General features: G+C 42.8%; 1 protein-coding gene across 3 annotated transcripts; it reads left to right on the top strand.

Moving 5' to 3' along the window:
• Positions 1 to 297: 297 nt before the first annotated feature.
• Positions 298 to 14983, top strand: dpydb (dihydropyrimidine dehydrogenase b). 3 transcript variants are annotated; one of them, XM_058061354.2, is made up of 25 exons: positions 298 to 457; positions 1739 to 1849; positions 1965 to 2047; positions 3854 to 3941; positions 4006 to 4167; positions 4536 to 4732; positions 5937 to 6018; positions 6251 to 6335; positions 6914 to 7021; positions 7092 to 7261; positions 7338 to 7548; positions 7670 to 7854; positions 9213 to 9428; positions 9505 to 9669; positions 9731 to 9799; positions 9876 to 9959; positions 10027 to 10147; positions 10398 to 10517; positions 11331 to 11473; positions 11985 to 12039; positions 12116 to 12237; positions 12917 to 13066; positions 13192 to 13254; positions 13481 to 13558; positions 14481 to 14983. In XM_058061354.2, the coding sequence occupies exons 1-25, from the start codon at positions 428 to 430 to the stop codon at positions 14643 to 14645; spliced, it is 3063 nt and encodes a 1020-aa protein (XP_057917337.2). In that variant the 5' UTR covers positions 298 to 427; the 3' UTR covers positions 14646 to 14983. The 3 variants fall into 3 exon arrangements, 2 of the variants coding, with proteins under 2 accessions (XP_057917337.2, XP_057917338.2); XR_009120741.2 differs by lacking the exons at positions 11331 to 11473; positions 13192 to 13254; positions 13481 to 13558; positions 14481 to 14983 and having other exon boundaries at positions 12917 to 13065; XM_058061355.2 differs by lacking the exons at positions 11331 to 11473; positions 11985 to 12039; positions 12116 to 12237; ... (2 more) ...; positions 13481 to 13558; positions 14481 to 14983 and adding an exon at positions 10997 to 11298.
• The last annotated feature ends 161 nt before the right edge of the window (positions 14984 to 15144 follow it).

Genomic DNA, 15144 nt, shown 5'->3' with positions numbered 1-15144 from the left:
GACAAGCAGAACGCAAATGCTTGCAAAAAGAAAATCACGTCAGTCAAGTCAACTAGTTATGTTATGTATATATGTACTATATTATCTGAATAACTCTTCATAGTTTATGTTAACAGATGCTTACTTGGATTTGTGAGCCTGAAAGCCATGGCTCTGGAGATAAACATCTGTGGAGGTGGAATTTGGCCGGTTGGGCGGTTGACTGTGATGACTGATTGATCCAAACTTGTAGGTTCAACGCACCCTTCAATCTACGCACAGCACAGCCGTGCTGAGCTTTGACCCTGGCAGAGTGCAATGAACTTCAGCGTGTTATGCAGAGAAAGGGCATCAGGTGGTCTTCAAGCTCATCTGATCACATTGCTTCGTCTCTAGTAGTCACATTCAGGACAGCGCTTGTGATCAAGAAACAGCGAGGAAGAGCACCATGCTGAGTAAAGATCTTCCAGATATTGAGGTAACGTGTTGAATTCTAAGAATCTTTATTTCAGGATAACATATACAAAACATTGTTTTACACAATGCAACACATGAAAACTGGACTGTATGGAAACATAGCATCTTCTCATCAACTGTATATGATTTGAGTAATCCTGCATGCACGGACCCACAAAATGCGTATTTGGTCAAAGTCCTCTGAAAGCCTCCTTTGTAAAGTCATTTATAAATATAAATATGACAGAGCACCCAGGTAACACTGGTAAAACGCTGGTAAAACATTCACACATGTTCATGCTTCACTCGTAATGTTAGGTTCTCCTTGAATGCACCATAGTGGTGTGCTGTGACACACCCCACCCCCTCAGAGGGGGACGACTGCAGGCCGGGGTCCACATCAGACCCGCCTAGCGTCTTAATCCGGCCCACCGGGTGTTTCTAACGTCGTTTTTGTTAAAGCTTAAACACAAAAGGTATAGCCAGCAACATGACCTGCAGTACAACCGCGGCAAAATATCCAGATGCAATCTGTACCTTGTACAAAAAAATCCTCTACATACCATACAAACATACTAACAGTCTCACACGCATGTGCTACCTTGCATGCCTTGCAGGCATTTGGAACAAAGAGTTGTTGATTAATGTGATGCGTTAACTTGCTGTGTTGTGTTTTTGTTTTGTTGCACCATGAGCAAGTATGTGCTTCTGTTTTATGCCAGCTACGCAGTATATAGACTTCACCAAATATTTGAATCCAGCATGGGCCATTGTCATAATGTTGGCCCACCCCTGGTCTAGACTGTGTTTGTGTTCATTATCACATGTAGACAAACAACCATTCACACTCACATTCATACCGATGGACAATTTGGAGTGGCCAATGAAGCAAACATACATGTTTGTGGGAGGAAACCCACACAGAGATGGCCAAGCGGAGAATCGAACCCAGGTCTTCCCGACATGCTAACCACTTGTCCACTGTGCTGCCCTGAATATGGTAGTATGAAAAATGTTATTGCCACCTGGGCTTCAGAAAGATAGAAGTGTAAAAACCGCCAGCTGTCTTGAATGAAAGAGGGACATTCCTAGTTGAATGTGTGTTTGGGACCCTTGGTGTTTTGCTGCCTGTTGTTTTGACCTTGGACCCACCCAGCCTGGGTGGGTAAGCGGTGACCTGACAGCTCTTCAATATCTTATCTACCCCACCCCAACCCCTCAAACAAGCAACTTCTCACCATCATTTTTCACATGATGAAAGATGTTTCCTTGGACTGACATGTTCTTCATGTCTTTTTTTTAGAGCATCTTGGCTCTGAATCCAAGGGTGAAGACTCACACTCAGCTCATGTCCACAGCAAACAAGAAAAAAGAAAAGAAACACTGGAAGCGAAACCCCGACAGGAGTTGCCATGTACGTCTTTCCTTCTTTCGCTCTCTCTATCTCAGCCAAGCACACAAAACTAAGGAAGTCATGCTGGCATGCAAATCCTCACCAACCTCCATCACTGCATCTCTTTCTCTTGCAGTCCTGTGTCACATTGGAAAACAACTTTGATGATATCAAGCACACAACCCTGAGTGAGCGTGGAGCTCTTCGAGAAGCTCTAAGGTGAGAAGAAAAGAAAGAAATCACACAATCAACCATCAGGCCCATCCCAAAGTACCTGCAGGGCTGCACGACCTTCTCACTTCTCAGAGAGTGGACGTACTCCGTCACAAATAAAATACAAATATCTAGGGACGAGCCGGATACTGCTTACAAATCAGTATCTGTGTGTGTGAAAGGAGTACATTTGGTCATTGTCCGTATTCGGTACTTTCCTCAGCACCAAAAGCCCACTAGAACTCGGCCAGAAAGCATGCATCAATACTTTATATTGTCAAAGAGTTTACCAGTAAACATGTTTTCAATAATTCAATAATCAATAATCCAGTTCCATATGGCCAGATCATTATAGGATTAATTCATATTTCTGTTCATTGATTCAATAGCATTTCAACAAAATAACTTAGCATCCATTATACACAGTAAACGTCCTACTACTGGTTAGCATGGAGTTTACATTACTGTAAAATACACAGAGACAGTTATTTAAAAGCAAATAACCGAAATCAAGGTAAGACAATAAAAACACAAGCCAATGACACCACTAGTCAATAAAAAAAAGACATTCACACATGATAGGTGGCAATAGGGAAAGGTGTGTGCATCTTACCGCATTGCTGTTTTATCCATTAGCCACACCAGCAACCGCTGGGTTCTATTGTTGTTGCGCAGTGGCGACAGCGAATCAGGCGGGGACTGCTACGATGCTTGGTCACAAATTCCTTCTGTTTTTTAACTTTTTGTTTTCCTCCTCTTTCATCGCCTTGTCGCTTGCCTCTGCAATATCCTGCGTCTTTAAACACTCGCTTCCTTCTTTGTCCAATTTGTAAGTGATTCTTCAAAGTTTTTGTAGTCAAGGTACTTGAATTATTCGAATAATCATTGCTGCATCTCATCATCTAATCATGCAACCCTAATCATTACCACCCTGAACTCAGACATACAACTCGGACATTAAGGCAAATAAGGCAAAGTAAGGCAGTAAGGCAAATGTATAATATTTCCATCACTGCCTCTGTCACTACCTCAAAAACATATTTATTTATTTAACAACTCAATACACTCAGTACAATACACTCATATGTGACTTTTACTCATCTGTATACACCATTCATTATTTTGCTCTAAGACCCATTAATTTGCACTAAAATTAATATATATTCCGGTGTCTGCAATACAAATCTGCTCCTGTGCAATATTATGTGTATATCTTGGATATATCTTGTATATATCTTGTTAAACTGTCTTTTTTTTAACTTTACTTTTTGTATACTTTTTTTAACTTAACTATTGCACTGAAAGGAGAAGCTCTCCAATCTCGTTGTACATCTTGTACAATGACAATAAAGGCCATTCCATTCATGTTGTAGGTCTTTGGAGCTGGTCTGTGGGTTGACTTTGACTGTTCTCACCATCCTTCACCTCTGCTTATCTGAGATCTTAGAACTGTGCCTGTGGTCTTCCATTTCCTCACTATGTTCCTCAGAGTGGAATCTGGCAGCTGAAATATCTGAACTAGCTTTGTATTGTTGAACAGTCTTTGCTCTCAGGTCATGTGACAGTTGTTTTGAGGCTACCATGGTGCTACTCTTCAGAGAAGATGCAACATGCAATCGGCCACCTTAAATACCCTTTCTCATGATTGGCTTCACTTGGTGGATGAAGGTCAAGGGTCAAAGAGCTTACCAAACACATTTTGTGTTCCAATAATTAGTGTTAAAGATATTCCATCAATAAAACAACAAATGTATGCACCTGCCTACTTTTGTTGAAATAATTGTATGTATGTATGTATACGTTGTGTGTTAGGTGTCTGAAATGTGCCGATGCTCCCTGTCAGAAGAGCTGCCCCACCAACTTGGACATCAAGTCATTTATTACAAGCATCTCCAACAAGGTATGGCACGTGCACGTGCACACCTCGTATCCTGCAGAGAACATGACGTGTGTCCATGTGTCAGAACTACTATGGAGCAGCGCGAGCCATCCTGTCTGACAACCCCCTGGGTCTCACCTGTGGAATGGTGTGTCCCACGTCGGAGCTGTGCGTGGGGGGCTGCAACCTGTACGCCTCTGAGGAAGGGCCAATTAACATCGGAGGCTTGCAGCAGTTTGCTACTGAGGTAAAACAGGCGGCCACAAGTTGAAGTGACTTTCCACCCAGACGACTTTTCAAGTGTGGAGTCTTCCTGTGTATTTCCCTGGGGGGCGGGCACAATAGCTTTGTGGGGGTGAACGAGCATCCTGCAGGCCGTAGCTCCTTCAGCCGGTCTGGCGGCCGCTCTTCCCATGGAAGGAGACCATCTTTGGGGGAGAGATGTGAGAACACTGCTGTTAGCCACGTGGAAATGAAAGGCTGATATTTTGTCAAGCAGGGACATAAAGAGGAAGGCTCCACACACATGTAGAGCTGCTGGATACTAGCCACATGGAAACAGCACATAATCAGTTCCTATTGGGACAAAGAAGATCTGTGCTTGTATGTTCCCAGGTGTTTAGTAAGATGGGCATCCCTCAGGTCAGGAATCCTCAGTTACCACCACCCGATGAGATGCCAGTGTCTTACCACGCCCCCATTGCCCTGATTGGCTGTGGCCCCGCCTCCATCAGCTGTGCCTCCTTTCTTGGCCGCCTTGGATACGATAACATCACCATATTTGAGAAACACAAGTACGCGGGTGGACTGAGGTATCATCTTGCAACATATCAAATGTGAATTAAACCTGTGTAGTACCGAATCCTGCATACTGTATAGGGCACACTGCACATGCCGTACGGCATACTGCCTACTGCGTACTGCATACTGTGTACTGCGTACCTTTACACACCTACTATTTGTTGTTTATACCACATTACAACTCTTGGGCTGCAAGGACCCAAGATGGCCACTGGCAAGCAAGCTAACCAGTTCCACACCACTTCCACACAGGATAGGAGGATAACATTCTTTTTCACTATATGATTTGGGACGTGCCATGGCTGACTTCACGGCTTCTTGCAGTGTTAAGATAATGGCATGTAAGCTAATGCCATGTAAGCTAATATCATGTAGGTTAATGTCATATAAGCTAATATCATGTAAGTTAATGTCATATAAGCTAATGACATGTAAGCTAATATCATGTAAGTTAATGTCATATAAGCTAATGACTTGTAAACTAATATATAAGTTAATGTCTTATACGATAATGACATGTAAGCTAATATAATGTAAATGAATATCATATAAGCTAATGACATATAAGGCAATGTCATGTAAGCTAATATGTAAATTAATTCCATGTAAGATAATGACATATAAGCTAATGACATATGCTAATGTCATGTAAGCTAATATCATGTAAACTGATGTCATGTAAGTTAATATCATATAAGCTAATGACATATAAGGTAATATCATGTAAAATAATGTAATATAAGCTAATGTCATGCAAGCAAATGTATAAATTAATGTCATGTAAGCTAATATCAAGTAAACTGATGTCATATAAGTTAATATCATATAAGCTAATGACATGTAAGGTAATATCATGTAAATGAATGTCATATAAGCTAATGTCAAGTAAGCTAATATCATGTAAGTTAATGTCATAAAAGATAATGTCATGTTAGCTAAAGTTATGTAAGCTAATGTCTCATCAATATTTTGTGTCATTACTGCTACCTAGTGACCACGATAGTACATATAACACATATTTACATATTGTTTGAACTAATAATAGACCATAGTGTACCACCACACATCACTTCTTTATACATTGATTTCTGAAATGCCACGACATAATGAGGAAAAGATAATCAGACACCATGTGGCAGCAAGATCAATCCATCAGGGAATATAATCCATCAAATCAGCCAACTCAAGAAGGAATGTGTTTGTGCTTTCATGCAGCACTTCCGAAATCCCCCAATTCCGCCTTCCCTATGAGGCAGTGCAGTTTGAAATCGACTTGATGAAGGACCTGGGAGTCAAGGTATGAACTCAAGCACTTGTTTATGAGCATATGTAAGAAGCACTTAGACTTGTGTCTAAAATGTTGTTTTAGCTATTAGGATGCTACATAAGATAAGATACAATATGCTTTTATTAGTCCCATAAGGGTAAATTCCAGGTTTACAGCAGTGAAAGTATACAAGAGCACACACTATTTGTCTTTCCATATTGTTATATGTCATACATGACATGTTGCATGACATTGGTGCCAGGTGGTGTGTGAGAAAGGTCTTGGCATGAACGGAATGACTCTGACTTCCCTGAAGGAACAATTCCAGGCCGTCTTCATTGGAATTGGTAAGAGACTTCATTGTCACAAATGCCGACTAAAGACTTGAGTACTTGAGACCCCCATCAAAATGTCGATTTTTGCCATAGCACTGCAACCATCTATGCAGTATGCAACCAAAAATAGGACATGTACTGTGCAGCACTGGAACAGTGTGCTCGGTAACTGGGTTTCCCAGCATGCCTTGCAGGTTCTAAATGAGGCACTGTTCTGCATGTGTGTTTAGTTTTATGTTTGGCTTCTCAGCTGCTGGGTTGGCACCCTGAAGTAGAAAGGGGGGGGGGGGGGGGGATCATTCAATGATCCAGGGTTTTTGAATGCATCTCATATTTAGTCCCTTTAAATATAAGATATGAAAAGTTTGAATTGAAAAATTCCCCCAGTTTGGATCGCCACCTGTCCCTGAGGGGTGATGGTGGGTCCTGCAGCCTAAGCAGCTGACAACCACTGGTGTAGATATCGTTCTCTGCATATAAAGAACAAGTTGAAGATTCCCAGTGTAGGGCAACTAAGAGGAATTTCTACCAGACAGTGAGCACCTGATGGTGATCCACTTTGGTAACTTTTGAAATGCATGTGGGTCCAGGTCTCCCCCAGGCCAACAGAGCAAAGATCTTTGAAGGTTTAAGCGTGGATCAAGGCTTCTTCACTTCAAAGGACTTTCTGCCGATGGTGGCCACAGCAAGCAAGAGAGGTATGTCAGTCCATGTCAGTCCACAGGGTAGAAAAAGGAAAGTTTCAGCATTCTGCGGCTGTGTCTTCAGGTCTGTGTCAGTGCCGCTCAGCTCTCCCCGACCTACGAGGAGTGGTGATCGTTCTGGGATCCGGCGACACTGCCTTCGATTGCGCCACCTCTGCCCTCCGCTGCGGTGCCAAGAGAGTGTTTGTCTGCTTCAGGAAGGGATTCACCAACATCAGAGCTGTTCCTGAGGAAGTATGGACGTGCATGGAGGAATGGATGTGTGGAGAACCAGAAGAAGAGTTGAATGAGGGGTTTTTTTTGTGCTTAGATGGAGTTGGCTAAGGAGGAGCAGTGCGAGTTCCTTCCCTTCCTGTCGCCACAAGAGGTCATTATGAAGAACGGGCGGGTCGCCGGCTTACAGTTTTGTCGCACCGAGCAGACCGAAGAAGGCGACTGGTTGGAAGATAAAGACCAAGTTGTGAGACTGAAAGCGGATTACATCATCAGTGCTTTCGGTTCCATGCTCAGCGAGCCCACAGGTAATCCAACTCTGATGCCATCTGATCCTGAGTCAGTATTCCACATTATTCAGCTTCTCCTCTCCTTCATTTTATTGTCCTTCATGTCGCCTGCCGTTTATTCTTCTCAATGTGCGTGCAGTGATTGATGCCATGGCTCCGGTCAAGCTGACCCGTTGGGGTACTCCTGAGGTGAACACGGACACCATGCAGACTAGTGAGCCCTGGGTGTTTGCAGGGGGGGACATTGCTGGACTGGCAAACACCACTGTGGAATCAGTCAATGATGGAAAACAGGCCTCGTGGCACATTCACAGATACATTCAGGTACTAATAACTAGAAAAGCACGCACACAAATACTGTAGCTGTGTAACAGGCCATAGGATACCCCCCAACCCAGAGTATTCCCGGGGTTAAAGTAGCGTAGCCCATTTTATTCACCTAGGGCCAGATTATACCCCCCATTAAATATACTTCATAACAATAACCACATATAGAAACACAGATATCAGAATCAGAATCGCCTTTATTGTCATTGCATTGCATACAACGACATTTGAGTGCAAAATCCACGGGGCATTTTGTAGAAGGTATAAATAAGAATAAGGAAAAGGATAAAAATAAAACAAAGAATAACAATATAAATATAAAAATGGCAGGTGCTGTTCAAAATAAGTGTAAATATTGTACATCAAAAGCAATAGCCTATACCAGGGGTGGGCAAACTTTTTGACTCGCGGGCCGCATTGATATGACAAAATTTACGGGGGGGGCAGACTATATATTTTACACGTAACAGTCCACCTGGTATTGTTGTATCTGTAAAATTGTCATGCAATCTGCTATTATTATTTATTATTTTATATTTATATTTAAATATTTTAAAAATAATAAAATATTATAATAATTACAATAAAATTAAAATAATTATTATATTATTATTATGTAAAATATGCAAATATAACAATAATATTATATATAATTAATATAATAATTAGCATTAATATAATACTTATAATAATCATAATAGTTCTAATAATAATTATAATAATCTAATAATCTAATTATTATTATTATTATTATTATTTTATTTTATATTATTTTTTTATTATTATTTTATTATTATGTGCTTGTGTCCCTTTTTTCAGGAGCACTTTGTAAACAACAGACCATGTCAAAAAACGAAATTGATAAAACCATCAAAAGGTTGGCTCAGGCCATGATGCCAGGTTGTATGTTGAGTTTAAATGAAATACTTTGGAAAGATTGGGCGGGCCGTATTCAAACACTTGGCGGGCTGGATGTGGCCCCCGGGCCGTAGTTTGCCCACCCCTGGCTTATACAGTAACAAAATGTAGAATTGCAGTCAAAAACAATAACCTATACAGTAACAAGATGTAGAATGTGGAATTTCAGTAAACAAAATGTAGTATTGCACTTGAATGAATGAATGATGAATGAATCTTATATTATACTAGCAGATTATACCTGCTTAAGTTGTAGTAGTTGTAGTAGTATAACACAATGATTAACCCAAAGGTTTGCTGAAACTACACGTGTATTTTGGTCAGTTTGATAACAACATACTACATACTGATAACAACCAAGCAATAGGATGATGACAATCCAAAGGGCGGATGTAAAGAGATACATTTCCAACTCGATGCTCCTTCTTCATCTGCAGTCCCTGCATGGCCACACGGTGGATGCGGTACCAAAGATGCCGTTGTTCTACAGTGCCATTGACCAGGTGGACATCAGCGTGGAGGTCTGTGGAATAAAGTTTCCCAACCCGTTTGGCCTGGCCTCTGCTCCTCCCACTACCAGCACAGCCATGATCCGAAGAGCTTTTGAACAAGGCTGGGGCTTTGCCTTGACCAAGACATTTGGACTGGATAAAGTAAACACACCCTAGCTTGACAATGACTGGTGAGCTTGTTAAGTCACAAACAGCCTCCTCGCCTCCACCTGTGCAGGACCTGGTGACCAACGTCTCTCCTCGTATTGTGCGCGGTACCACCTCTGGTCATGTGTACGGACCAGGTCAGGGGTCGTTCCTTAACATCGAGCTGATCAGTGAAAAGACAGCAGCCTACTGGTGTCAGTCAGTTACCGAGCTTAAGAAAGACTTTCCCAAAAATGTAAGTCATTTTATCTTTCTTCCAAGTTGTAGCTTTTGTCAAATTCTACTTTCTTTATCAGGTTGTCATCTCCAGCATCATGTGTGCTTATAACAAGGAAGACTGGACAGAGATCGCCCAGATGGCTGAGGTATGGTCCCCACATAGACCAGTTACACCTGTGTACTTGGGCATGATAAGAGTCATTCTAGTGATTCTATGTTTAGAAATCAGGAGCTGATGCCTTGGAGTTGAACCTGTCCTGTCCTCACGGGATGGGAGAGAGAGGCATGGGATTGGCTTGCGGCCAGGTACATGCTTTGCACAAAGAGTACACGAAGAGTCACGTTGGTTATGTTTATTTCTGTTTGCCATGAGGACCCGGTGTTGGTGCGTAACATCTGTCGCTGGGTGCGAGCTGCGACATCCATCCCTTTCTTTGCCAAACTCACACCAAACGTCACCAACATTGTTGACATCGCCAAGGCTGCCTATGAAGGTATTCACCAGATCATATTCCATTCTTAGACTTCTGCCATGACGCCTAGACAGGCCGCCACTGCTTCATTTGGACCACAACAAACAAATTTGTTGATAAACATGTTATGATGTGATGTAGCCCGTCATCTTAACTCCATACTGTAGATGACAGTATGCATCGTGGCACACCTCATACATACTTACATACATCTGCCAGAGAATAGGAACAGGTAGCAGGAGCATAAACAGGTAACAAACGTGTTTTCCAGGTGGAGCAGATGGAGTTACGGCCACAAACACTGTCTCGGGTATGATGGGACTGAAGGCAGATGGCTCCCCATGGCCAAGTGTTGGGGCTGGCAAACGCACAACATATGGAGGGGTGTCAGGTAAAAACACGTGTCAGCAAATGGGCCACTTTAGTTCTACACCAGGCACACTATGGAATTGCTGCTTTATTCCTGGATACTCCAGGTGCATTTTAGAAACATTCCAAATGTTAGGGCCCATTCTTTGAGCATGCTAAACCTTCCAGGTGGATTCGAAGAGGAAGAATATCCAACAGCATTGGAAAGGTATTCTAACTGCACTCCGATTGCATTCCAAATATTCTTACCGTATTCCAACAGCAATCCAAACATTCTGATTGCATTCATGAGGAAAAAAACACAGCAAGCGGACAGTGAAATATTACAATGAAGGGTCACCTTATTCACATCCCATCATATGCCAAGGAAAAAAGGAGCAAAGGGAACGCCACCAGCAGCAACCGGCATGGACAGTGCAGACGTACTGGAACCCAAGAAGCCATGCGGAAAGGTCACTCACCACTGACGCCTCACCAATTCACATCATGTTGTGCCGCCAGGGAGAATAGGAGCCAAGGTAACTCCATGGAAAGTGCAGCGGTGCTGCAACCCAAGAAGCCCCTGAGGAGACGTCTCCTATTCCTGATGATGCTGCACCTCCCAACCAGACTTTGGGCAGCAATGGAATGTCACTCGTACGGCATTCAAAGTGCTTTCTAAATATTCTGACTGCATTCTAGTAGTATAGTAGTAGTAGTCAATACTCCTACTGTCAATACTCCTACTGTGTTCCAAACACACTTGAGTGGAATGTGCAAGAATGATTCAAGTCATGTTGGAAACTATCATGATGATACTAATGATACAGTATAATGATAACCACCACGTGTGCAGGTAATGCCATCAGACCCATTGCTCTTCGAGCTGTCTCAGCCATTGCAAAAGCGCTTCCGGGGTTCCCGATTTTGGCCACTGGGGGGATTGACTCTGCAGAAACCGGTTTACAGTTTCTTCATGCTGGTGCCTCGGTGCTACAGGTAAAAATGTCAATATTGATGTAAGATGACCAAATGTGCTGTCCTGTTAGGAATAAGACCACAAGGGGGCCCACTGAAATATAGTACAGTGGAACTTTGGCTAGCAGCGTTCCGGAAGATCCGACTCAAACCAAAACAGACTCTAACCAAATCAGTTTTTCCCATAAGTAATTGTCATCCGGTGAATCCTCAGTAAACGAGGAATGGAACATCATATTCACCTTGATTAAAGATGTGGTTTTTGACAGAAAACCTGCCACTCATTTGCAGTGGTGATTTAAAAAAAACTGTCTTAGTAAGCCAAGAACTACAGTGTAAACTGCTAATGACATCATAGATGGGTGACAAACAAAGCTGACTAGCAAGCTAATAGACTGCTAAAAGAGTTTTATGGCGAAAAATATTAAGAATGCAGTTGCACTCACGCTGTATATTAACACAAGAAGACGGGCGCCATATTGTAGAAAAGGGTATACATGTTTGAGCGATTTCCTATGTTTGGTAACCGAAGGTGTGCAGTGCTGTTCAGAACCAGGACTTCACTTTGATCGAGGACTACTGTGCGGGTATGAAAGTATACTTGTGTATTTTTGCTATATTCTGTATTCATCATGTTGACCTTGACCTGATGTGTGTGTTTAGGTTTAAAGACATTGCTGTACCTGAAGAGCCTTGACCTGAAGGACTGGGACGGTCAGTCTCCTCCAACTGAGAGGCACCAGAAGGGAAAACCCATTCCAAGACTGGAAGACCTGGTTGGTCAGGTATGTAGCGCCCTTAGTGTTACTTAGTGTTACACTTACGTCAATGCTAGGTTTGGAGAGGCGGAACCCCCTTGTTCATTGGAATGACTCACTAAAAGAGTCAGATGAGTGAGTTGAACGTTGAACAGTGGCGACATTTATTACAAAACAATAAATCAGCCACATGAACACTATATACAATAATTGAAAATGAAAATAGAGCTGGTAAATGGGTGGGAAAAGAGTTCTTTTCCCTTTTAAGTTTGTGTGTGCACATTGACGTTTCCGAACAAGTAATCCTAACTTCTTAATCCTAACAAGTTGCCAACACTCATCAAGCAGCGTGATGAGTGGATTAATCACACTTGTATAACTTTTATGTCATATTTTATACCAGGGGAGTTGTTCAGCTCAATCACAGTGCTTTCTTGTGCACGTCTAATTACGAACTGACAATGACAGTCAATTTGAAGTGTTATACTAGAGATGTGTGCCACCTATTGGCAGTTTTTCAGAATGCATCTAAAACACATATTGGTTTGTTGACCCTGTTTTTCACATTTACCAGTGATAAAATAATATCTGAATGAATTCCTCTCCTTAGATGGACGATTTCTCATTAGGGGAAAAATCTTTTCCAAGTGCAAAGCTTGAAAGTATATTTTGTGATGTGTGATGTTATTTGTGTGTATGTGTGTAGAGTCTCCCGAGTTTTGGACCGTTTCTTGAGAAGAGGACGGAGGCCATTGCACAGTACAAGAAACAGCTGAAAGGTGCTGCTGGTGCAGATACAGAGGAAGCTAATATCACCAGAGTTAGCACACCTAATAAACCAGTTCCAGCTGTCAAGGTCTGGTACACACACACACACACACACACACACAAGCGTTTGGAGCAGTAATCAGGCTGGTGTGTGCGTTCCATTGAAAGCTGCGTGCACTGTGCATAAACATGTGTTTATGGTCTTGTTTGTAGGACGTCATAGCAAGAGCATTGCGCCACATTGGAGCCTACCAAGAACTTAACAATATGGAGCAGGTACTCATTTCTTCATCCATTTCTTACTTATCCAACGTATCCAACCTTCAGTGTGAAGTCTTTGAATACTTGACTGGACCAACTCAAACAAACTTACCTCATTTTCCCTCCTTTGATGACAAAGTATCTTTTTATTCGAACACAAGTGTTGACATACAGACAGTATTACTTGGAAATATGCTGGATTTATGTATATCATATATATCATCTCCTTTCTTCCAAACAGGTCCAAGCTGTGATAGATGAAGAGATGTGTATCAACTGTGGGAAATGCTACATGACTTGCAACGACTCAGGCTACCAGGTAGATCTTCAGTCATGTACCCGAGCTCATGGGGTCTTTCAAGTCTTGCATCAGACACCCTCACCCGGGTGACAAAGCAGGGGGTGTCCAGGTAGTGCACTACATCACGCAGCACCCCCTTCCTGAGCCACTGTGAAGTCTTTTCAGCAACTTCTGTGATGTTTCTCATGGCCCTTTGCCTGTGCAGGCAAGATATTCCTAGTAGTTCCATCCACCCATCCATCCATCATTTATCATCCATCCATCTTCTTCCACTTATCCCAAGTCAGGTCACGGGGGCAGCAGCCTAAGCCCAAAAGCCTAAAGCCAGAGATGTTCCAAGGCCAATTGAGAGACTAAGTCTCTCCAATGTGTCCTGTGTCTCACAAAGCTACCTAATCTGGCTCCTCTGAAAATGAGAAGATGCCATGCTTCCACCTGTTCCACAGGGTCCTGGGCCCATCACTTCTGTCATGGTCTGACCTCCACACCCGCTGAGGACACTTTTGGTTCAGTGGAATCTCTGGTTCGGTGATCTTGAGCTCCTCGGCCAGACTGCTGAACAAAAGCTGCAGCTTGTTGAGATGCCCAAAGGTCGCAATGCTGCCGAAGCTCTGTGGCTTGCCTTCAAAAGCCTCCACAGAGACCAGCAATGGCCAGAAGAGACCAGGCTGGATTCCATGCTGGTATATCTAGGTCTTAAAGGGAGCCCAGATGTGATTCAGACCTCAGGAATGTGACCTAAGGATGACTGTGTCATTCAAGGTCACAGGAGGCACATTGCAAACCCACCCACATTGAAATGAGAGCCAGTTTGGTAGCTGCCATTGCCTTATCAGGGTTGTACTATGCAGGCGTAATATTCATAGGCTGTCAGGGCTTACTAAATGCAGGTGTACATCGGGACGTCTTCTTCATTGACCATTCTTTCATGTCTTTCCAGGCTATTACCTTCCACCCAGAGACCCATCTCCCATCTGTCACCAGCAACTGTACTGGCTGCACGCTGTGCCTGAGTGTCTGTCCAATCTTAGACTGCATCAAGATGGTTACCAGGACAACAGCCTATCAGCCCAAGAGAGGTGTGCCGATCAGTCCTGTCTGCTGAAGGAGGAGCCAACTGAAGACAAGTCACCATTTCACAATCCCATCAATTCATCAGCTGCTAACTTTGCGTGGTGCATCCATTCACAAGTTGCTAAGTGTATACGATCCAGCCTTTCATGATGGATGACCAATGAGGCCTGCATGAACAGCTTTCAAACTGCTTACATCTTCTATGTGCTGATCTTTGAACAATTTACTATTTTTTTAACAATCACCATCTATGAATCAAAGCTTCACATTGATTATTTGAAAGAAATACTGGCTTTGAATGGGTTGACTAGCATAGGATGCAGATGGCAGATGTTCCTTCACAATGAATAAAGTATCTCCCCAACCTAACATCATTCTATGTCTCATTCTACCAACACTATTAGGATTTGTACTGTGCACAACACAGCATTACTTTCCAGTATGGGCTAATACAGGGGTGGGCAAACTACGGCCCGGGGGCCACATCCGGCCCGCCAAGTGTTTGAATACGGCCCGCCCAATCTTTCCAA

This window comes from Doryrhamphus excisus, linkage group LG2 (genome assembly GCF_037039965.1).
Source record: "Doryrhamphus excisus strain RoL-2023G ecotype Guam linkage group LG2, RoL_Dexc_Guam_v1.1, whole genome shotgun sequence".
Taxonomy (NCBI): domain Eukaryota; kingdom Metazoa; phylum Chordata; class Actinopteri; order Syngnathiformes; family Syngnathidae; genus Doryrhamphus; species Doryrhamphus excisus.
Note: the sequence above shows the minus strand (reverse complement) of the source record. Positions and strands in the feature narration are given on the sequence as shown.